The 24,588-nt window shown below is 41.6% G+C and overlaps 2 protein-coding genes across 9 annotated transcripts; both read right to left on the bottom strand.

Moving 5' to 3' along the window:
* Nucleotides 1-27: 27 nt before the first annotated feature.
* uqcr11 (ubiquinol-cytochrome c reductase, complex III subunit XI) lies at nt 28-1,601 on the bottom strand. Its single transcript, XM_086130165.1, has 3 exons — nt 1,493-1,601; nt 883-1,013; nt 28-437 (listed from the first exon to the last, which is right to left on the bottom strand). The coding sequence occupies exons 1-2, from the start codon at nt 1,540-1,542 to the stop codon at nt 893-895; spliced, it is 171 nt and encodes a 56-aa protein (XP_085986291.1). The 5' UTR covers nt 1,543-1,601; the 3' UTR covers nt 28-437; nt 883-892.
* A 676-nt stretch (nt 1,602-2,277) lies between these two features.
* Nucleotides 2,278-22,952, bottom strand: LOC147195231 (transcription factor E2-alpha-like). 8 transcript variants are annotated; one of them, XM_086129188.1, is made up of 20 exons: nt 22,345-22,952; nt 18,651-18,746; nt 18,382-18,457; nt 14,799-14,872; nt 13,896-13,971; nt 13,212-13,252; nt 12,966-13,101; nt 12,168-12,217; nt 11,045-11,138; nt 10,564-10,700; nt 10,298-10,430; nt 10,118-10,176; nt 9,553-9,631; nt 8,922-8,998; nt 8,621-8,794; nt 8,440-8,545; nt 8,236-8,359; nt 5,868-6,103; nt 5,408-5,534; nt 2,278-4,490 (listed from the first exon to the last, which is right to left on the bottom strand). In XM_086129188.1, exons 2-20 carry the CDS (start codon nt 18,702-18,704, stop codon nt 4,481-4,483), a joined length of 1,863 nt encoding a protein of 620 aa, XP_085985314.1. In that variant the 5' UTR covers nt 18,705-18,746; nt 22,345-22,952; the 3' UTR covers nt 2,278-4,480. The 8 variants fall into 8 exon arrangements, with proteins under 8 accessions (XP_085985314.1, XP_085985320.1, XP_085985316.1 ...); XM_086129194.1 differs by having other exon boundaries at nt 5,397-5,514; nt 22,345-22,949; XM_086129190.1 differs by having other exon boundaries at nt 5,397-5,534; nt 22,345-22,948.
* Nucleotides 22,953-24,588: the final 1,636 nt, after the last annotated feature.

Raw genomic sequence — 24,588 nt, 5'->3', positions numbered from 1 at the left:
CAAAAGATTTAAGATGGAAACATGACCTACAGCGGCAACGGCCTTTAATGAATTGCATTCAAGATAAATTTGAATTCGATGGACAATAACAAGCGAACTACTGTACTTCAAATGAACATAACACTTCACATTCATTTTATTAGTTCCTCTTCCCGAACATTGCTTGAAGGGCAGCTCAACGTTTGTTGACAATGATGAAAAATAAATAGCTAACCCATAAAGTACATTTGGTGAGAAAAAAAAAATCATATTCTTTCCACTCAAGTTTTTCGGGTTGAGGTAGAACCGCTTAACCCCAAATGCATTACAGCCGATGATGATCATGACGATGACATTTTGGACCACCAGGATAGGAAGTGCAGGCTGTGATACACTGCATTGTAAAATAGCGGCTGCAGCAGTCTTTGTTTAAAATCTCTGTTGAATCCATCAACAAACTGTCAAGAACAACGCCAGGAAAAAAAAACATGTCAAAATACATAACATAAGGGGGCAGTTCTTCTGTATTTTTGGAAGATACACATTCTTACACAACATTTTCCATTGGAAGATATCTACAGTGATGATTCCACGATTACATGCTAACTTTAACTATGTTCCATATTTATTTCATGTTTTTATATATTTTTTAAAAAGTGTCTGGCGCTACTGATGTTGATATTGAATATCTTGCTATCATTAGGAAATTTGTTCTGGGACCACACTTGTAACTCGTAGTTGAGGCTAGATTCTCATTTGCTGTGCAGACTGCTCATTAAACGTACAGTAGGATAAGAAGTAAAGTACAACAAACTTTAATGAATGTTTGAAAAAAGGAGAATTAAAAATTTAACATTTACATCATTTCAAACTAACAATAGATGGATAGATTTCCGCGCTCACCTGATCGCTACTATTCGTCCTTTTTGAATTTGCCGTTGATGTAGGGAACGTAGTCCAAAAAAACTCTCCAATCTGTGAAGTGGACCACAGCTACGCCACCCACTGTGCCCCAAACAGCCAGTGTTGGTATCCTGTGAGGGAAACGTTGAACATATTTACCATGTTATACGTGTCATTAAATACTCTACATAGCCTTCTGTACAACTAAAACACAATTGTGCGCTTCGTCATTCTGCTTCCCCAATATTCGTCGCGCCAAGGCGTAGAGTGGAGAAAACTCTCACAGCACCTCCAGCCCCCGAAAAAAAGGTCACAAAATTGGAAAAATTACAATTAAAAAGCAATAATCGTATCACGTGTATTGTATTTCCAAGATGTATTAATATTACAACACGATGATAACGAACACATATATAGTCAGGTCATGAAATGTGCCCCAATGTCATTTCGAAAGAGCCTCTTTTAAAACGTAAAACGTCAACGATGTTTTGTTTGTGACCTCAGCTAGGCTAAATGCTAACTGACGATTTAAGGTGGTTCTGTCCCTGAAACGCTCAGCATACTAATTTTTTGTTCTCGTGAAAGCAAAGTTTGAAAAACGGAACCTTACCACGACTTAGCCATGGACACATATTTCTGTCCGACCACTTTACTCAACATCGTTCTTGTGTCCTCCTCGCCCTCCCTCACACGCGACGTGCAGCAAACAGGGAACTTCCGTTTGCGATTCGTCACCGTTTTTGAACCACATATAAAGGCAACCTCTGCCCTCCAGTGGACATGGGATATATGACAAGCATAATTTATTTGTTAGAAATCAACGGGAGTAGCATAATATGGCTAATTATGAACAGAATAGTAAAGTATTACTTTACAATACATAATGAGCATTTACATCATCACACTTTATGATATAATAATGTAAAGTACCGGTATGCATACAAGTGCAACCCACTAAATTAGAATATGATCAGGATTATTTGAACAGATGAACTTCAGAGTGAATCAGAGGCACTTTCAGTGGTGGCAGGTGACTGCTGACTCACATTTAATTGATTTTGAATGTGATTGGTTAACTCTTAACACAAGCATATACCGACTTGTGAGGGTGTGCACACTTAGGGAACCACATGACCTCAGTTGTGAATTTTTATATCCCCTCAAAAAGATTTAATATTTGTATTTCAATCGTGGCATACAGATTATTGGTTACCGATACCTTATTAGTGGAATACGTTTTGATGTGATTTACCTTGTTCATTTTTCTATTACAAATGTTGCACTTGTACAGCGGTGTGTCGACTTTTTGCATCCACTGTTTCTATAGATGCATTTACAGTTGCATTTTGTAAAGTGTTGTCGAGGTCAGGTTAATCAGACAACGGGACAGTGAGCTCTGATATTAAAAATGGCACATTTATTACTACATTACTGTTATATACACAACAGTTCTCAATATCTAGTTTATATATAAAAATAGGAAACTGGAGGCACTTTGAGGACAAAGCCGACATAGATATTGCCCTCAAATATTTATGAAAACAGAAAGAGCTGTAACAAGTCATTTGTTGCGGATGACAGTCTTCTAATAAAGAATATTGTGTTTTCATACTTGCACACTGTAGAAAAATCATTTACATAAACACAAGTCCTTGTTGTTGTTGTTGTTTTTTTTTGCATTATTAGAACAATTATTTCTTTTGATGAAAATAAACTCACGGGTTATTCCATCGGGCATAATCTTCAAATGACACAAAAGTAAACCGAGTATTTTTTTTCTTCCCCAGCTGACACATCATACAGCTGCACATTTACATGACAATCGAGGACAAGCTCATATTTAAATTCAGCAAATCCGTAAATAAAAGGTTTACGTAGGATTCTGTGTCAAAGGTGTCGCATCAATAAATTCTTGTTGATGTTCTTGGACTCCTGCGTCAAAGCAATGTTTCATTCCCATTCAGTATATGTATGTAACAGAAGTATTCAGGCACTGGTGAGTAACCTTCATCAAAACTCCCAAAGTCAAGAAAATGACTAAGGCCACGCTTTATGCATTTGTTTTGATTAATTCGATGATAAAGAAGCTGAACAACGTTGAAAAGTTGATTGTGTTTCCAACGCCAATGAATCATAACGTTACACAAGTAGAGGCTGACAACGTATTGTTTCACTTTCAACTGAACTGGCATAAGCAAAGGAATCCAAATAAAAATGTTGGGTTTTGCACAGAAACAAACAAAAAATATATATGTATATATAATTATCACAACATGTGACAATACAGCCAGAATTTGTCATTTCTAACATTTCCAAGCACCTGGCACAACACAAAAACACCTCACTTTGTTCCCGTAATCTAAAAAAAAAAAAGTCTTCAATTTAAACGACGTAAATGAAAAAAAGAGCATCACAAATGGAAAACAAAACACTAACTCGTAACTATTTTACAAAAAAAAAATCTACAAAAGGAAGATCGTTACAAAGAGGCTTTGCAGTTGTTCAAAATGGAAAATAAAAATAAGGGGAAAAAACAGAGAAACAAAGTCAAACCAAGTCAAGCAATGGCAATCGAGTAAATTAATATCAAGAAAGTAATCTTACAACTCACCATCCCTTTTAATACTCAATCATTCTTTTCTACAACACAACCTTTGTGAGATGAGCTTGTCATTGGAAGTTGTCAATGACCCCACAAGAACACGTGACCTGATTGGTCCAAACACAGAGGATCGCCGGACACTTCCACAACTTGGAATTAAATGGTCCCTAAGTGAACCATTTGTCATCTGCATTTAAAAAAATTGCTTTTGGTTTGCAAAGAACAAATTCTGGTGTGCTGGATATTTAAGAAAGGACAATATAACAAATGAAAAACATGTCGCAGGTTCAGTCTGCTAAAATAACAACAACAAAAAAAGTCCTCTTGTGACTGGACCGTCCAGGATGACACCTGGTCTAAGTGACAACGCGTGTGCTGCGCGATGATATCTAGTAGCTCTATTTCTACGGAAGCCCCCCATAGAGAGACTGGCCTATCTCTGGAGACGAGTCTTTCCTCAGTGGTGCTGCTACCTCGGGCAATCGGTCAGTTCCAATTGCAAGGCAGTGACCCGTAGGATCCACAGTTTACGAGGAGGGACAAACGCCACAAACGCCACATGTCACCTCAACAGCCAGGGTAAGAAATGTATGAAAGACTATTCAGTCAATCTATCGTAAAATGCATCTAAGACCTCCTTTTATAAGTGGGAATGCCACATATTAGAACAATAATACAAATCTTGGCTTTGTTTACAGTTGGAATTGATTCAAAAGGACTATTTGATCCGAACACGTTTGTTCCCAATGTGTAAAGTGTTTTTTTTGTTTGTTTTTGTAGAATGTGTTACAAAAACATGATCATCAGAACGTCCCCAGCTCAATGTCCTTGAGTCTAATCATGTCAATATGAATACGTCTCTCTCTCCCCCCAACCTCAAGTGTGCTTGTTCTGTTTGTTTGTGGCTGTGGCCCCTTTTGACAGTAATGAGGTGCCGTGTGCCTTCCAAATATTACATGGGGGTGCATTAAGGCCGCGTCTTCAAACATCTGCTAGTTAACAGAACCTGGAAGAAAAAATAAACGTGTTAGGTAAATCCGCACAAGCATAATGTGAAAAAAAAAAAAAAAAAGAATACAGTGGTAACTGGACTTTGGAGTTTATTTTTTGTTCATGGGCAAGCTCACATGAAATCGCCATCCCCAATTTTATCTATTGAAATAAATGCAAATGACAGTCTGTTTTACGCCTCCTAAACCATGACCATTTTTCTCTTAATTAGGTTTTAATGCTGAAAAATAGTATTGCATTGTGAAGTATAAATATATCGCTGTTTTTATAAAGTGTAATTGAACTTAAAGGCTCACAGCACACACACACTGTAGTAGTTGTGCTGATGTGAGCACTTGTCATCTCTTTTCGAATTGATATCGGATGTTTGGGTCATCTGCCAATTTTTGTCGATTTGTTTTTTTTACATGAAATTACATTTACGAGAGTGCCACCCATCACTCTTGAATAAATTCAAGTTAACGTTAATATGCTGCAGTTCTATAACGATGTCTTAAAATTAACATTTGCAACCAGATACAAAAGTGTTAGGCTGTCTACAACTGGCGAAATAAATATCGTGGACTCGCATGGCTAACAGTTACTGTTCACAAAGCGGAGACGAGCAGAGAAGTAGCTCCTCAATTTTGGAGATCTAAGTGCTTTTACTGTTGTACCACCTTTTGATTTTATTTTGAAAAACTTTTTTTGTTTGTTTTGTTTCTATGTACCCACGAAGCACATTCAATGGGGAAAAAATACTTGCCTAAACATTTTAAAATAATTGATTTTAGACCTGCAATTGCAATACCGTGAAAGTGCAATATTTTTGCTGACGGTTATTACGGCGCCAAAATATGAGACCTCGTTGTGGGACTCGCAAGTCAAGGCACCACTGTACTCGGTAACCACGAAAGCAAACCTTGGAATTACATATGGCTTATAGGGTTGTGTCCATCACCTCCGAGACCTCCGCCCATCTGCATCTGGGGGTCCACGCCCGACACTTTCTCCTCCTCTCTTCTCTTGAGGCAGGCGGCCTTGGGGTTGAGATTACGCTCTTTACAAAAGGCACATAAACAACGATTAGGGCGATCTCGATAAAGCGATGAGTTTGGGACTTGACACGAGTGGAGCAGAGGAGAGGAAAGGCGAAATGCAAGACAGGAAAAGAAGAAGTAGTAGGATGAGACGAAAGCAGACATCTATCCTTCCTCATATATTCTCCCTTTCTCCTCCTTACTGGTCCAGTTAATAGAGGCGTGAAAAGAGAAAGTGGGTGTTACACAGAGGCTGAACATGACCTTTAGGAGGAAATGCCCCTCCGCCCCGAAGAAGCTCGGCTGTCTGCGTGGACAAGACTAGTCACGTCCGACTGGATTGGCCGACCTACCTCGCACCTGTTTCTCCAGGCCCAGTATGACCTGGACGGCCTGCTGCAAGATGACAAGCTTGGTCTGGGCCTTGTCGCTCTGCAGGTGAACCTGACACATTCTGCCCAGCTCTCTGAAGGCTTCGTTTATGTCACGCACCCGCACCCGCTCCCTAGCGTTGTTAGCTAGGCGCCGCTCGCGCTCCCTCTGCTCCTTCTCTTCGGCCGTCAGGTTCTCATCGGCAACTGTGACAACGCTGCAGCCGGGAGGAGAGCGGTTGGCGGGGCTGGTTAATAAAGCCAAATCACAACCTGGCTCAGCCTACCCTCACGTTTATATTATTAAAAATGCAGTGACAGGTTGTTCCGGGGGGGGGGGGGGGGATCATTATTGCTTCGTCTGTCTAAATGCTCAAAGCTCCTCCCTGCAGGTGAGATGAAGAAACATCGCAGTGGAGTGGGCCGGGCCAGAGAGTAGCAGGCGGATGTGTCTTTCTTCTTGTATGTTTTTTTAGGCCATGTCCTTATCAACACCGTATTCCATGATCAAATTAAATTGTGAAGGGTCACTGAGGTCCAGGATGGAAGTTGAGGGGATCTTACAACTTTTCCAGCAGAGAAGATATGAGGAGCGTGTGAGAGGTAAAAGCTCTCTGCCGACTACAGCGCATCAAAGAAGAAAGAGTGGAGGCATCGTGATAAATACATCACAAGTCAATGTATTTATCGGAAAGAAGCGAAGAATAGGTCACGGCTGCCGTCTGTAAAAAAAATAAGCTGGAAGAGGACTGAGGCGTGGATGGAGAAAGTAAAGTCAAAACACAAATAAGCATCATGAGCATGGTTACGTTGCGGGGACATGCGACACTTCACGGTCGAGGCAGGTTAATAAGACACATGACAACACACAAGGCGTGTCCAGCTTGTGTGCTTTCTACACTTAACGGTACACCAAAAGCCACTATGCCAATTGCAAAAAGCCAAAGTAACAAATGTGTTAATTTTCTGGTCAGGCGAGAGAGGCGCATACACATGGAAAAATGTAGAAAGGATATATACTAAACAAGGCGCAAATGGCAACACACGCACGCACACGCTCACATACATATCCAGCATGTGCTACCACAAGAGAACCAGAACGGGGTTGTTTGTAAAACAGTCACATGGCTTTCATGTCCTTATTCCCTGTCCTCACTTTGGAGGTGACTTCAAGGATGGACGGCAATGTGTGGCGTGCTTCAACGTTCACTGATGTCACTTATATCATGAATGAACCACATAATTGAACCACGACTATAACTAAATGGGTCAGGCAGGAGCAATAAGCCATGTGAAAGTTTAGCGCGTCAAGAAGACCTTCCCCTCCTCCTCTTCCTCCTTCCTCCCTCCCTGGACACCCACTGACCTCGGACTTGCTGCTCCAGGTTGAGTATAACGTTAACGGCCTGTTGGAGCACGTTCAATTTAGTCTGCGGTTTCTCATAGTTCAGATGGAGCTGACACATGCGGCCCAGCTCTTTAAAGGCCTCATTGATGTCCCGCACGCGGAGCCGCTCGCGGGCATTGTTTGCCATCCTCCGCACTTTCTCCCGCCCAGCTTTAATCTCCACTGGTAGATCTTCATCGTCATCCTCATCAATCAGACTAGCCAATGGCAGATGAGGAGGGAAGGAAACAACATTGTGGGCACACTTCAGGTAAGCATCAACTTTCTAGGCTAAAGGTAGCTTTCTGACAATCATAAACATTATTCCAAAAAGTGTCAGATATGGAACATTATATGAAGAAGTATGAATCTACCGCTTTGAATTCACTCACAAATGGTCTGTATATTGCAAATCATTTATCAAACTTAATCATAAAAGTTCACAGAACAGCAGAACACTCATTTTAACAATTTACGGTACTTCTGTCCTCTTAAGCAGTGAATCACAATTATTGTGCCGTAAGAGGTCATCAGGTGTGCCGTGGGAAATGATCCAATTCGACTGAACTGTTTTGGTTACAACATATAACATATCGTTATATATGCTCGCTATCGACGGTATAGTGACAGGTAGGGAAGGGTACTCAAGTCAGTACTTGTTACTTGGTATGGACCGATTTGGTTTGGTATTAGCGAGCACCAAATCACGTGAAATCAGTGCCATTTTTTATTTTCGAAGTACATCGTTCCATCCCAATTTAAATATGTACCTTGGCTCAAGAAACGCTGGGAAACACTGCTTCGAAAATGTACAATGTCTTGTTTCATACGAAATACAACAAAAGCTGATTCACTATTAATAGAAGGATATTTCCAGACTATCGCAAGATACCTGACAATTAAAACCTGTATTGATGCGTGACAGTAAAAGTCATACAAAAAATAATAATTAAAAAAACGCACCTTGTTTGAAGAGCATTTAGCTCTTTGTTCTCATCCTCTGACTTGTCAGTCACAGAGCAGTTTTCATCATCCTCCTTGGTCTCTCGTTTAATGTCACTGGAACGATTAAGGTTGCTCACCAGACCTGCAAACAATAAACAAGAGAAGAAAGGTATAAGTCACTGGCTCTCTGTGACCGGAAGGAGAAAAGTCACTAAGACTCACTGGTGAAACCTTCAGGTTGAGAGCCTTGCAGGGCAGATGAGGAACTGTGGTGCCCAAGTCCTCCACTAGAGGGCAGTCCAGCAGAGTCTTCATGCTGGTTGGAGACCTGCAAGACACAGTATTGACCATGCATGTGTCAAGAGAACGCGTTTTTTTTGCAGGCTTCATTTATGAATCTCACCATTCCGGGCAGGCGACTGGTGAGGCCATGTGCTGCACTGCTAAAAGCTGAGGATAAGCCTAAGCCGGATGCCAGCAGACTCTGCATCTCAGCCAGTCCTGGACCTCCTTGTCCACTGGCATGTCGCTGAAGAACATGAATAGCTTCGTCCAGGCGATCCTCCAGTTTATTAGACTGCAGAAGTGGGGGACAACAAACATGAGAGGAGATGATGACAAAGTGCGATGTGACATGATCCACATATCTGGCTGAAAAAGAAAAACTTTTGAGCTGTAGGTCGCAATCCTTTTCAAGGTCTCACCATGCCCTGAATTCCACCATGAAAGTTAGGTGAAGGTGTAGCCTGTCCAGATGACCTGGTCCACTGAGAGGCGCATCCTGAATAGGAATCAAAATGGTTTATTCATGTATAAAATAGTCTTTTTATTCTCCATTCAAGTAGATTAACTGTGACGTTCCGGTATCAAAGTCCTTTATGAACTCGTTTGCTATAAATGATAGAAAGAAATGAAAGAAAACATGTATTATCTACGTATGTCATTCAGTTCAAGTGTTCACTTTCTCCTGACATTCTACTCTTTCATCTCGTGCCACTCATAGTACCCTATTTGGTGTGTGATGATGTCACTCCTGGACCAATTGGAAAGACAAATAGGGAAGTGATCCCTCCCGCTTCTTATTTTTACTGTACTTTCCCTTCCTCTCTCATAAGTTATATTTGGATGGCGAGCGTGTCTGACAGATCATTTGACGGTTAAGTTCTTATGTTGTGTTGCATTTGGCCAGAAGAGTATCACTGTCCGCACTATTGAAAATTCCGATAAATTACATTTGGTACGGAACATCCAACTATCACGAGGCTAACAAATCTTCTGATGAATGCAGCCATTCTGTAAAGTAGTTTATAGTTAAATCGGAAAATGATTACTGACCTGAAGTGGCCTGAGGAGAGCCGGAGGGGGTTGACGGGGACGAAGAATAGCCGTTACTGTTTGGGTCTGAAGGATAGATCTAGGATAGACACAAACATTTCGAGTTTCAGTATGATAAAATGCAACCACAGTTGACCAAAGATGATTAACTCATTTATATTCGTCAAATGGAATCCAACCAAGTATATTTTTCAACGGGAAGGGGTGGAAGAGGGTCTCGCCCATCTTATCTGTGAAATTCAGGTTTGGAAACCACCAGTCACAAACAGATCCTTGTAAATGGCGATATTGCCTCATTTGGGATTTAAGATTACTTGAGATTTTGATTTGAAGATAACGATTAGGAAGTGAATCTCAACTTGTCATGTCGATTATGGGGGGGGGGGGGGGAATCCAACAAAGTAGGAGTTAGACAAATGTATGCACTTCACACTGGAAACAGAGCATGAACTTTGACAACAACTTTGAAACTGGCTGTCAGTGAATGAGTTAAAGTTATGAGGCATGATTGTAATTGGCAGCGTGAGAAAACCTTAACATGGATTTGCGTCTTTGCAGAACTTACAGACGCCAGCGCTTTCCCAATCTCATCGCCAGAACTTCCAGGTACTGCTCCCCGATTAGCTTGAAAGGAGGGCAAATATTTTTTTCTGATTAAAATGTGCTCTGAGTGCCAGGTCTGCGATATGATGCTGTCATGAGGACAAGCTTTGCTTTAAGAGTTTACACATAATAGTATCAGTACCAGCAAGAGGGGGTGTTTGACTGGGAACGCCGTAGCTGTTTGAGCCAGAGTGGAAGCCGGCCGGATGGTTCCCGTTCACTTCGCTGCCATGTTGGGGGTAGTTTTGGGGCGAGAGGGGCAGCGGTTGCCGTTTCTGGGGTGCAAAAGAGACCAAGGGATTTCAACAGATCAAAGCAGACAAATGCGGCCCGTCCATCCGCCGCGCCCCCAAAAAAAGCATCAAAAATAGAAATCAACAAGTCCAAATAGTAACTGGGAATGCTCACCAGTCTGTCTTGGGGGTTGATGGCAGTGAAGGGACCATGCTGGCTCAGATGGGTGGAGTTACCCAGCATGGAAGGATAACCAGGTTGAACCATCGACCCAGCAGAACCCCATGGATCGGAAGGCGGGTGGAGGCCTTCTGTCAGGGGGCATGAAGAGACGGAGGAGGGAGCCGCGTAGGGGGGGTGGGGGAACAAGAAGGGTGAGGGATAACCAGCCACAGGAGATGAAAAGACAATAAAAGGCACATATGAGACATGTCACATTAGTTTGATGACTTCATCCAACCATGATGCACCAGTGCACATGTCAAAGCACCCTGAGTCACACAATTAGGATGAAATGGGAAGTTACTTTCAAAAAAAGACAGGATATCTTTAAACTAAGTCGGTAAGCAAACATTTGGGCCACGCACACTTTTTTTTGTTACTTCAACACAATACACAAACTGAGGTTGATGTGCCGACGTTTGATTGAACTAACCTTGCATGTAGAATGTTGGTGTGTAGATGCTTCCTGCCTTTGAAGCAGAGTAGCCAACATTGTCCCTGTTAAAATCCTCGCCTGAGGGACACACCTAAAAACAAACAAACACAAAAAACCCAGTCAAGGAAAACTTCAAACCATTACATTAGATTATGATGAAAGTCTTCGATACCGCATGGAGGTGGATGGGTTAGATGTTTTGTTTTCAAACACACCCATGACCTCACTGTTTGATTTCACTACTTGATTACAATGCCTTCTACTGGCTCTCATGCATTAAGGGTCTCCTAAGTATCAGGCTACCCAACAGAAACAGTCTGAGAATGTTTTGAATCCTTCGCACGTAAGGTAAAGACCACAGGACAGGAGCTGCAGTTGGAAGTTTTACCGATCCGCGAGAACCAAGTTAGCAACCGCTTTCTTAATCCAAATGACTGTTGATGCAAGTCAAACTCAACTGCAACCGCAAAGGAGTTTTCTTCTGTAATTTGATTAAGCAGAGAGAAACAGGAGAGGAAAAGGAGGCTAGTGGAGAAGAGGGAAGGAGAGATGCACTCCTAATTACTGAACCATCTGTCGAATCCTGGATAGCGGCCAACTCCACTGGCAGCTGGGATGGAGGGATGGGGGAGGGGCAGAGAAAAGGGGGAGAGCTGTTGTTCGCGGAGGCGAGTGGGTGAGTGGGAGGGGCTGCGGGGTTTGAGGCGATGGTGGGGTGGTGAGGAAGAAACGGAGAAGGGGAGGAAATCGGGCGATCACAGAGCCAGGCTGGGAGGGGAAAAATGAGCATGAATTTCCCTGAGTGATCTACACAAACGCGCTTGGCAGAGGGGAGGAAATGTGGTCACAAAGTAGAAGGGCCCAAAAGTATGACACACTATAAATACACTACAAATGAGCGACTGGCTCAATGAGTGGCTGCCCCCCCGCTTTTCCTTCTTTAAATGAGCGGTGCTGAGACACAGCTGTGCAAGCTGAATATACTACATTGCTGCAGTTGGACAGTTTTGCAAGCCACAAAGAGGCCAGAGATGCCAAATGGCACATGAAAAGGGACAGGATCTGAGAAAAATGACTCCCGTGGACTGAGTGAGATGCAACGCTGAATGTTAGCACTTACCGACGAGGGCAGGCCGGGGGGCACCTTACGGATCTTTTTTGGCTGGGCTTCTGACAGGAAGGAGAAAAACAAAAGAGGCAAATATAGGGTCAAACGGCACAAGCTTCCAGTCTTGGAAAACATTGACTATATAGTCACGCAATCTATAGATGCTTTCATTTGCACAGGCCTTACTTGATATGCAAATCCCTCCGACATCTGACAACTGATTGAGGAGGAAGCCGTTTCCCGATATAAATCGGCACGTCAAATCTTTTGACTCATTACTACACAAAATTGTACACCGAGGCAAGTTTTGCTGTTAGTTAGATAGATCACCGTCGTCTTCGTCACTTGCTGCAATTTTGTGTGGTGGTGCATGCATGAACACTAGACTAGCTTTTGTATACTTGCTATATATTCAAGAGAAAACTTGAAGCAATGCTTTTGCGCGTCTATCTGAGCTTATCTTTGTTCTTTGTTAATCAATATCATGACGCAACTGGTAAAATGTGAACATCTTTGTCACTGTCATTGTGATATGACATTTTCATCTTGTTTCATCTCTTCAACTGATTGCCACCTAATTAAAATATATTCTTATCTGATGTGAATAATCAGCCACGGCACCTGCAGTGTTTTTGCTTCACTTGAGGAAACAGAAGTGAGAATTTCCTGGTACTTTAAAAACATCAAGAGGAGAAGTGATTACAGACAGGCACTTCAACTGAGATTAGAATACCGAAATTCATACGGATTGGATGAAAATTGCTATGTAACTGAAATGAAATACAAAGCATTGGTCTTTTCAAATCTTACCAATGGGGTCATGCGTGGGTCGTCGACGAGAGTTGTTGCCCTCGTAGGGGGAATAAAACTGGGAGGTGGGCTTCAAGCCAGAGGGGGACATCGCATCGGGACTGGGCATGGCTATATCACTGGGCAAAAAGCCCGGCTACAACGGATGATGACACAAGAAAATAAAGGTTGATGTGCAACATATTACCAAATGGCGGAAGAATTTCAAAAAGTACGAAGAGGGTTTGTCTGGCTAAAACGATTTACCTGCGTTGCAAATGGCGAGTAAGGGCCCCTCTCAGCCTTCCCTGTTGCAAAGAACACCAAATGAAATTAAGCCACGATGAGGAAAATGAAGCATTGATGTCAACATTAAATCCTAGTCTGGTCATTGCTCTGTCTGTGTCGGAGCGCCTCGCATCTGCTGAGGTGATTGTGTATGATGTGCAGTGTTTATGACCGAGAAGAGCAAAACAACAACAAATTGAGCCATTAAAAATGGCTCAGGGGCAATTGTGCCCGTCTCCCCTCCTCTCCCCTGACAGTTAAACAGAGGAGAGCTATAGGCCAATGTAATCCCATGGGAGAGCCTTGTTTGTGCATGGGTGCCCTTTATAACCCCGACACCCCATCCGACCCCGCATACACGCCCACCTCAATATTGAACACACAGAATTGGAACACAGTGCTCCACCACATCCTCCCCGATTATCTGCTGCCTATATCCATCACCACCTGAGCATGAACACGGTTTGCCCTTAAGTGCTGCACGTATGTGAATGGCAGACAAACATGGGATGAATCCATAAATATGTACGTTGCAGTGGCTGTGTCTAATGTGAGGTGAAAAATACACATTTTCTTTTCTTTTTTTTGTGGGGATCAGAGGGGTAAAGACAGCTGGTGTGTAGGTCTTCTTCAGCAGCTTAACTCAATTCAAAAAACACTTACCAGCATGGCCCGTTCCATACACTGTGCCAGGTGCAATGCCAGCTTGCTCACTGTAAACGCCATCTTCGCCAAAACACTGTGAAAGATGGCACAAACGTTATGGATTTAAAAACATTTTTTGTTTTGTTAAATACAAGTATCCCAGGGGGTCACCTTTTGACACGTATATACAGTATGATCTAGTCCAGATAGGCTTTAAACCAAATAAATAAATAGATCACAGAACACGTATGGATGTCTTTTTCTGTCTGCCATTTTTCCACATCACCACACGAACCTAATAATGGATTCATTGATTAGAGACCTAAAATTGTCCAAATCCTCAGAATTTCAGCCCCTCGACAGTAAATATTGTCAAATTTATTTTGTCCTCCACATGATTGCCATTGTGTTAAATCAAAAGAAGACATTTAAAAACGTCCACTTTTACTTTGGAAAACAATGATTTCAGTCTATTTTGTGAGCGGTTAACCGAGTCACACACACACAAAAAAAGGAAAAAAATGTTTTTGAATAGAGGGATGAAAACTAAAGCATGTTTTTTTCTCCCAAAATCCAATTCATCACAGAATCAACAAAATAAGAAACATTATTGGCAATTATGCATAAAAATCATTCTTAGTTGCAAACCAAGCACTTTTCATAATAACTGTGGATAGTTAAAAATGATTTGCTGTGCTGTTAATCTCATAACCAACAATTGTTTTGGAGAAATAAGTAATTAGCGCCAGTGTTGATGTGATGGCATGCATTTACGGTCAAGTATCTCACAAGATGACAGATGACAATCATATGAGCAATACGTCATCAAAAGCCCGAAATATGTACTCCAAATTGGAAATCACGCCCTGCAGTGTGAATGCAGCCTCCAGGATCAACTCAGTAAGTTAAGTTTGCTCGTACCCTCCCCTGGTTGAACGATGGGCTGCTCTGCTCTGCGGAGCCCCATGGACTGGATCCATTCCTCTCATCAACACCTGGAATATAGAGGAATACCCGCAGGTTAGGGATCAACAACTACAGAACAAGCACAACAACTGTGAAAGGCATCGTGTCTTGCTATATATCAGTCCATGTTCAGAGGGCGATGGAGTTGATCTGCTTTGAAAGAAAAGCTACTGAAACCTTTGCTGGGAAGCTCTATCACACAGTAAGCGTGGAGAAGGTGTTGTCACATGGATGAGAGCTGAAGGAAATCTGAATAATTAACAGCCAACATTGGAGCCCCAGAATGATTCCCTCTATTCTTCACCAATCCATTCCGAGTCTTTACGTTTTCCGGGCAACAACCATTAAAAGGTCTAAATCTTGTATAACGACACGTGCCATGTCAGAACGGAACACGCCGGCACTCTAAGAGATGAATGTGTTAGAAATGACTGATTTTAAGGCTTGGTCCCGGCCTGTCCTATTTCCTTCAATCGCTTCTTGAACTACAACATAGAATCTCTTGGGGGAAAGCTCTAGCTTAATTGCGGACTGATTTGCATAATTGTGCATATTAATGAAGCCGAACTCGATGAATATTCATCTTTTGGTTTTGTTGTCTAATTAAAAAGCGGAGTGGCATGATGAAGGGGGGTGTGAAGGCGGTCTAGAATCATGACAGGATCAGCAGTATAAGAGAATGATGAGTCCACAGTGCAAAGGGTGCCGTGACAACAGTGATCTACGCGCACACACACACACGAGCCGAGTTAGGGCAGCGAGCGAGCGAGAATTAGTCTTACAATGAAGTATCGAGAGATAAAATAAGACAACAGCTCCATAGCACATGCTGGAAACACGGAACTGCCTCCCTCACGCAGTTTTGGGGACGGGGTAGCTCCTTGACCAGTGTGTCTTGCAACATTGCCTCACTTCCCTTGGCAGTCGTTATGGACATTTATTCATGCATACCATGGAGACGCGAAAGAGGGGTCCACGGAACGACGAAGTTGAAGAAAAGCTGAAGAACATATGGGAGCAACACTCCCGCACAATTGATGCCGGGAGTGACAATTTCCCTGGCTGCATGTCAGCGTGTATAACTAGCGATCTAGCGAACAAGATAACATTATTTTGCCTGCCGGTTTTAAAAACATGTGAACGTTACCTGAAGCTCTCCTTGAAGAATGGGCACTCTGACACCACACTTTTTTTTTTCAACCAGAAACACTGCCACAAACACTTGCATAAAAATACTTTAGTTGTATAGTATTGGATTTCAATTGTAATGACTCTTTTGTTTTGTTTATTGTGAGTGCTGACGTGCTGTCATGACAAGTTGTTACTCTAAAAAAAGTGTTATAATTTGAGGCAAATATATGCCAGTTAATATTCGATTCAAATAAAACATTTTCATCATAACTGCAGGAAGTAATGGGATTTTCACGGATTAGCACTCGGCATCCACAACTACCCAAATGCAATACTTAAACTGGAAAAAAAAAGAAAAAGCAATATCGGTGCATCTCTTGCATACCGATCAATTTTCTTACAAAGTGAAAAAAACGTGCAATTAAGTGCAGACTATCAAAAAGGCGACAAACAATATTGGATAAAAGGATGACTAACATCAGAGCTTGCTTTTTTGTTGTTTTTACCCGAATGTACAACCTCTCCCAGCATGCAACGTCCCTTCAGGCATGGCTAGTCTATAATTACACACGAAGAGATACTGGAAACAGCCAGCCAGCCTGACTCACTGGCCTCAGGAACACAACTCTGCCATACATTGAGCAGAGTTGCAGACACGTTGTAGTCTTAGCAGGAACATTGCCACAAGCGCTCGCCATTCACTGTGTGTATACACCTCCTTCCTTCCCGCTTCCAAGTGAGTCACACAGACACAAAGCATGAAGTCATATCCATGTCAAACCTCAAGAGACTTAAGTCTGTTAATGAAATACCGACCAATGTTCAGTAACGCACGCCGGCTCGTTCTAGCCTGTGAGTCACCAGAGACTTCTAAAAGAGCACAGGGGGGGTTGGGGCCCACGTACTGGTTTCTACTGCATCTTGGTTACGCTTTATTGTCAAACGTTACACATTTGAAATTTATACTTATTCTAAATGTGATACACAACTTAAACTCATAGAACACTTAACACTCCGGCATGTCAGTCTCATAAAGTGTCTAAAAATATATTCCAATTTTCTTTGTTTCCAGAGACCGAAAATGAGCGTGTACTGGAATCACTTTCGCTCAGTGGTGAATTGAGCCCAGAGAAGACAAGAAATTCTCCTACCGGTTGGGGATTTCTAACTGAAGTCACAGCCACAGAAATTGAACCTCCACACACCCTAAACCTCAACATGGCCATATGTGAGATAGAGTGAAAGACTGTTTGCAGTTATACTTTTGACATCACACATGACTGCTGAATATCATTCTTAAATGACTCCTGGACAGTAATTCCGTGCACAAGTACTGCTTGTTTGTCAAAGCATATCGTGCCTCTACAAGTAGAAAACATTTGCAGAGTTACAATCTCAACGATACACAGACAAGCACAATATACTGGAAATGTAATGCATTCATATTTTCAATAACCTAAAATGACAAACGCTAATAATGCTAATAAAATTAAAAACGCACAGCAAAAAGAATCACGCACATTGTAAGACATGCTTCCTTTTTTTTTTTTAATGAAAATAAAAATAGAACAGCAAATAAGACAAGCTAAATATGATAAAGGGATACGGGAGATGCTTATTCGGAGTTTGAATGTATGCAAAGATGAAATGCAGCAACGCTGTGGCTTCAGCAGAATGAAAATGAAACGGGCTTGAATTTCAGATGACAATCATCGTAGAGGCCCAGCAAAACTAGATGAAAATGTACACAATGTTATTTCCCCAAACTTGAAACATTTTGTCACCCAAAACAAAGCTGTCCAGCAAACAAATGGCCACCGTGTTACTGCTTCCTGTAAACATGTTAGAAAATCCGTAAAAAGTGGGCAGCAAGACATCAGAAGAGGGCATGTTTTTCCCAGAGTCAGCAGAGGTGATTAACGGGCCTGTTCCCATGCATCAACCCCCACCGCCTCTGTTTTTGTGGCTTTCTTGATTGAATGGCAACAGCTGACAAGGTGATGGAAAGGACAAATGCAAGATTTGGTGGAGGAAATGACACGGGATCTACATCATGTAAAATAATGTGGCATTAAGGTTGGGCTTCGATCAAATAAGACGCAATTTAGAAAGCCATCCACATGAGATGAAGAACAGGAACTGTGTTTTTTTTTTAAACTTTTGGTTACATAAACCTCACTCAACAGTGGGGTAGATGGTGGCAGCAAGGACAGATTATTTAATATGTTACAAGTCCAGAAATTACATTTACACTCAAGCAAGGCAAAAATGCCATTTCACTCGATTCACCTTTAGGTGTTTTATTTCAAAATAACAATCAAGCAAACAAAGTTGTTGTTGTATTTTGATTGTTAGTGAAGCCGTTAGCACTGTGCAAACTAAAATACTAAGTCGATTTCGGACTTACCTGAACCACCAAACTGACTGCTGGCCAGTCTGACTGTTGGTCTATTCTTGCCATTCGTAACCGGAAGTTCAAACATCTGAAATGGCAAAAAAAAAAAAGACACCATTCAAAATAAAGAGAAAACTTACGCTGCCTAATGTAAAAATCTAATCATTTAACCAACACGCACAATGATGTAAACTCAGCAATGCTTAAAATCTGACCAAACCAAAGTGACCGATCCCTCAACACCTGGCAACTATTCACTATGAAAGGAGTCAAAGTCTTACCGCAGTAAAATCCAGCAAGTCGCTGAGCTCCTTGTCTGTCCCCACTGTCGTCATCCTCTGTTGCAGTTCGCTTGCCCTTTCAGTCTCAGCAAGCCACTGCAGTCAGAGGGTCAGGAAAATATGAAGGAAATGATCAGAAATGCTCTCGTTAGGGCTGGGCAATTTTTCACTAACAGTGCATGGATGTTAACATTGCAGATTACACTACATTACAATGAACACAACACCAATGTACATTCCTTGATTTTATTTTATTTTTTTTAACCACCAGTGTGGTATTTTTCCTCTTGATATACTGTTTTAATTTTTATATGTAACAAACTTCATTTCATCTTTAATCACTGTAATTGTTGTTCTTATTTTAAAAAGGTAAAAAAAAAATCAATTATTATTGATAGACTGATCTGAAACAAATACGCTGGGTTTCACCCAGCCCACAAAGCATTGTGTTGAAAAAGGCTAGTTATTTATTTTAATTCAATCTTTTAATTGACCAGTTAATTTGACTTTTTCATAGTTGTGTTGACCTCTTACTAAAGGTTAAATATTCTATATAAAGCTACCTAAATTCAGCCTTCTCTCTCCACACACACACACACACACACGCACACACACACACGCACACACACACACACACACACACACACACATATAATATCAAAAAGGAAAAAATACATAATTTCACGAATTCCTGATAGAGATATGCTGTCGTAACAATTTGGATGCAGTGGAATACAAGATCTGGTTTGATTAATAACATTTCCATAACATTATAAAATTGGCAATGTGTACAATCACACCAGAATGTCAAAATTATTCCAATACATCCAAGCTCTCCAAATACACAGTCGACAAATTAATTCATGATTCTTTTTTTTTTTGCCATGGATCTTTAAGCAGGCTCCATGTTATCTTTCGAATCAGAGCATATTCCAGTATGTCATAAGAAATAATTATTATTCAAGGAGCACACCCTTGCCTCCCAGCACCAGATTATTGATCCAAAAGGGGATCAATCTAGCTGAAGTGTCGCCAAAATTGTATTGTTCTGCATTTCATCGAACATATGGGCAAATCTTCCTCAAGCAACCCGGTCAAGTTTATCTTTGCATCTCACTTATTAGTGTATCCCTGCGTTATTATCATATTTTGATCCACCTCCTACGCAACTTTTATTGCGTTAGCTCAAGATAAAGTATGACATTTTATCAAGTTGTGCCTGTGAAAGCTACAAAGGATGATATATTACACACTAGCAGGTATTTAGTGCGATAAGGGTGTTATGAGCATCTGATGCGTCAATCATAGCGAAACAAATAAATACTCCAAAACAATGAATATCACAGGGCGCTCAGCCTTAACACTGCTGGGTCACAGAGGCTTATTCAAGAGTACTATCGCACCATAAAATGAAGTGCATGTTAACTGCACAAAAGCAGGAAATCAGTAATAAAACATCGGTTTGTGTCATATTTGACCAGTATTTTTACTTACTTGCAAGCAGTGACCATGATGAAAGCTACATCACTACAGCACAAATGAGCTTTCAATCTCAAACAATGTAGACTACAAAGGAAGAAGTGCGACGGTGACAATGTGTGCTCTTTATTTACTTTGGACAAAAATAAAACAACAGAAGACTAAAGACAAAATATTGTAACAAAAAGCCAGAATTTCACCAAAATAAAACAGAATTAAGTAGGATTAAACGTATGGCTGCGTTAGCATGAGAACAGTTGACTTATTCACTGTCAGCCCTCCCAGTTTTTAATAATCTTGTCAAGTTTCACTTTAGTACAGTGGTGCCTTCACATACTTATTTCCGTGACCTACTGTATGTGCCCGTAACTCAAAATGATTTTATCTCAAATCATCTTTCCGCATTGTAATGAACTAAAATGCCATTAATCTGCTCCGGACCATGTACGCCTTTCAGTGTGTGTGTTTTGGCAAATGAAGAAGCGTTTCACAACTCAGTGACCCAGCAAGCTGCAGTAATAGCAGTGTTTCACAGAGGATAAAGAATATATGCCTCTGAGTACTGTTATATTCCCTCTCGACATATGCTGGCCGGTGAAAAATGAACCATGATGTAGTGTGGGTTTGTATTAGTGGTTTGTTTTAATTACAAAAGCTGTCATTCTCTTTGTTTTATGTTTAGTTTGACACTAAACTTCAACTGGGAATGGTGACAAACAGTGTATAAGCCCCTTGTGAATGAGTGGAGTTCGCCGCCACCATCTACTGCTCATGTCTCAAATTTTTGCTCGCAAGTCAACTTACGACTGTATAAGTTTAAAAAAAAAACAATGAAATAGACATTGTTTCGGCACATCAACAGTAATACGATTGTGTAAATGTGTGTGCCTTTCACTGAGAACAAAAAATACATTCACTGAAATCGCCTCTTCGGTATTAAGTTTGTATTTTGGTTGTTACAATTGTGTTACAATTAAGTGAGCCCTGTGCCATGTTCAAAAAGAGTTTGAATTTCTCAACAAGATTCTGTTTCAAATTAAACATATTTTCACCTACATTTTAAAACATAATGTAATGACAACCTCAAGTATTGGCACCAGGTATCAGCAAGCACTTGTATGTAATAACTTGTACTATGTGTAAACTGGTCTTGGTGCATCTCTAGTATTTCTACAACTAGTGCGATCTTGAGGAAAAATAATATTGACAGTAAGAAACGATGACATACAGTCAAATTATGAAATAGTCAGTATGTACAGTGTATTAAAAATGTTTTGCATTGATGGCATGCATGAAGTTGCACAGTGAAGTGGAACTTGATCAATGATTTCAACTTTAAGAAGCATGAGAATGGATAATAGTGTAGACAGTATATTTGGTGATTGTTAATATAAATAACATTGATTGCAATCATATTCAGAGTGAGCATTCGAGGGTCTTTTGTGTTCTGAGGTCAAAGTGGGGGAGTTCTCTCCGAACAAATGGAAGTTGTTAACGCTTGAGCACCCCCCCCCCCCCCCCACACACACCAGCCTGGCCACAAGTGAGACAAGTTGGCAAGAAACAAGTGTAACCCCCTAATTGACACAAGCGGCTAGTGTGTTGGCTGTAATAGCACAGCGTGTGTTTACATGGGACGCTTATTCCGCGGACATCCCCAAACATTGGAGAAAAGAAAAGAAGCCCAAACCTGTTGCCTTGCTGGTCCCACTTCGCTCTGCGAGGGGACTCGACACAAAGAGCCGGTCAGCAAAGTTTCAACAGAGAATTTCGAAACGTGGCAAACCCACACTAATATTCAAGTTTGAAACACACACGCGAAACTGTATTCTATTTTGAAGAAGGATGTAGAAGTATTGTTTAGAGGGACGATTTTACTGATTTTAATCGACATACTAGCAGAGATCAATATACGGGGGGTGGGGGGTTAGTGGCTAACTCGCTATGCTAATACGCTGTAACATTGAGGGTACTGAAGTGAAACAAAGACATTTCTTAACGTGTAAGGCAAACAACGTCGTGGTAAAAATACGAAAATCTCACTTACCAGGAAAAACAGACCTTCTGTTTTCCCTGTGAAAATACAACTTGGGGGGGGGGGGGGGGGGGAATGCGCTTAAAACTTGACTTATTCTTCCCATAACACCGTGACAGACAAGTATTGTTGAAGCCCCGCTGACGTGTAATGAGAATGTAGTTTAGAAGGCATAGTTACCGTGGCTCAGTTTTGTAGCATCCAACAAAGAGAAATCAACGACCGGAGAGGAGAAAAAAAACAAAGTTATGGACTGGATCCTTTGCCCCCTCCGAGCTCCTGCGGAGAGTGGGCTTGAGGGAGATGAGGAAAGCCAAGACTGAAGCAGTCCGCCGCCGCACTGCTGTCTTCGTCACGAAAATGAAAAGCCGTCTCCGACGCGAACCATAACTCAGCAATGACTCTGTTTCTTTTAATATGACTGAAATTGTAGCGACTTCATTTTCCAAGTAGACATTTTAGCAGCCTCCACATTGTCGCTTCCAGAGATGTATCCCTCCGCGGCTCGGCCCACAGGAGGACATGGACGCATCCAGAAACATCAGCGGTGTCCAATTTCATCCAAAACGAATAAACGACACAAAACGCGTCCCGATAGGTGCCTATCAATGTCGAAATTATCTCAAATTCCGGATACTATGTGTAATTTTGTCTGGAGGTGCTGAACGGGAGAATCGGATTTGCAAATCGCAGGGCTCTATGTCGAGGGGCGGATGAGGCGAAGAGCCCAGAGTGGACCAGTGTATTAGATGGAATGATAATATCGGAGAAGACGACCAATTGGATACGGCCAAAATTGATTGACGGGTGGGCCGTCCAAATATGTCAAACTCGAGGCAGTGTTGTTTTGCCTGCAGGCTGCAAGCGAGCACTATCATTTACTTAACCAGTGCATGTACGAAAACCCGCTTGAGCATGTCTAACATATATTTTATTTCCATCTTAAGGTCCATGTACTTGTACCCTCTTTTGTCCTCACTTGAAAGGCAATTTAGCATACAAGTAGAACGACTGTGTATAACTAGCAATGTCTCCCCTCCGTATTACTAGTGCTACTTTTCACCTGCTAGTATGCAATTAACCAGACAATAAACTTCTCCTCAGTAATACCCCTTTTAGCATTTATTTACTGGTAATATACTTGATCTCCATCTAAAGGTCCATACACTCTTTGTTCTCACAAGTAGGACAACTTTCACATACCAGTAGGGCATCTGAATTTTACTTGGGAGCCAAACTGTGGAACAGTTGACCAATGTGTGCTCGTACTACGACTGACATAAAACTCTTTGTGTTTATATTGAGCGCTTCACTAGTAGTATTGCTGAACGCAGCTGTCAACTTTATCCTGGTTGACACATGTGTGGTGCTACTAGTACCACTTTTAAAATTCTGCTAGTTTTAACATCACTAGTTCTACTAACAATGCACAGACGTCAACTAGTGCACCATTTTGCCTCACTAGCAACGTGTACAGTAATGATGGCTTGTATCTTGAAAAACTCATATCTAGTTCCACTTCCTTTGGACTTGTGTAAAAGAAAAGGCTTAGCACGTGAGAGTACCTTCCTACAAAAAACGTCATGTCATCTGATTTTCATGACCTAAACCTTTGAGTGTGTGTGTGTGTGTGGGGGGGGGGGGGGGGTAGGAGGGGAGACAAGAAAATCCTCAACTGGTTTGCACAGAAACGACCGCAACATCTGTGCTGGCCTTTTACGAGAAAACCCAACCATCAACACACACACACACACACGCACACGCACACGCACACCTGTAAGACATTAATTGTGGTACTAAAAGGAGATTATATTCTTTAGAACTAAATCCATGCCCAAAAGAATTTCAAACCTAAACACATGGCACCAGCACTCGTGGCCCTCGTCAAGGTACATCATAGGCGCATTTGAATGTCAGCGAAAGAATGAGCGCAATATACAGTACTCACCCCTAGACATATTTTCAAAAGAGATGTGAGTGGATCAACCTCAATATGACAAAACGTGTTTCATGTCACGGATTCGTTTTGCTGCTCCTGCAGTGCACTTGGGGGAAACAGAGTGTGTTTTTGTTTGCATTGGAGCTGATCGTATTGCTGCGCTACATGAACATCAAACGACACTTGGTTTGCTCCCTTTCAGAAACTAGGACAAATTAAATGATGCAGTGTGCGGTGGGGTAGACACCACACACACACACACACACACACACGCACACACACGCACACACACACCAATATTGAAAAAAAAATCTATATTTAGGTTTGGAACTCCATTTTCCCAACACACCCACACATTCATGGCCTCATCTTACACAAGCACCTTAAATTTGTAAATGGGTTACCCCCATATAGCCGCCCACGCATCAGGTACAGTATGAAAACCTTGGGCATCCTGTTATGACTTCTGGTTTCCTGTTTCCTGT

Source organism: Hippocampus guttulatus, chromosome 14 (genome assembly GCF_054856545.1).
Source record: "Hippocampus guttulatus isolate MCC_2025c chromosome 14, RoL_Hgut_1.0, whole genome shotgun sequence".
Taxonomy (NCBI): domain Eukaryota; kingdom Metazoa; phylum Chordata; class Actinopteri; order Syngnathiformes; family Syngnathidae; genus Hippocampus; species Hippocampus guttulatus.
Note: the sequence above shows the minus strand (reverse complement) of the source record. Positions and strands in the feature narration are given on the sequence as shown.

Bases quoted from the DNA above. Each gene is read 5' to 3' on its own strand.
- uqcr11 (XM_086130165.1), bottom strand. From the start codon at position 1,542: ATGTTGAGTAAAGTGGTCGGACAGAAATATGTGTCCATGGCTAAGTCG. The intron at 1,014-1,492 runs GTAAGGTTCCGT...TTTCCCTCACAG, and splicing joins GTGTCCATGGCTAAGTCGTG to GATACCAACACTGGCTGTTT.
- LOC147195231 (XM_086129185.1), bottom strand. From the start codon at position 18,704: ATGACGACAGTGGGGACAGACAAGGAGCTCAGCGACTTGCTGGATTTT. The intron at 18,458-18,650 runs GTAAGACTTTGA...TTGCCATTTCAG, and splicing joins ACTTGCTGGATTTTACTGCG to ATGTTTGAACTTCCGGTTAC. The intron at 5,535-7,251 runs GTCAGTGGGTGT...CCTTTTGTAAAG, and splicing joins CCTGGAGCAGCAAGTCCGAG to AGCGTAATCTCAACCCCAAG.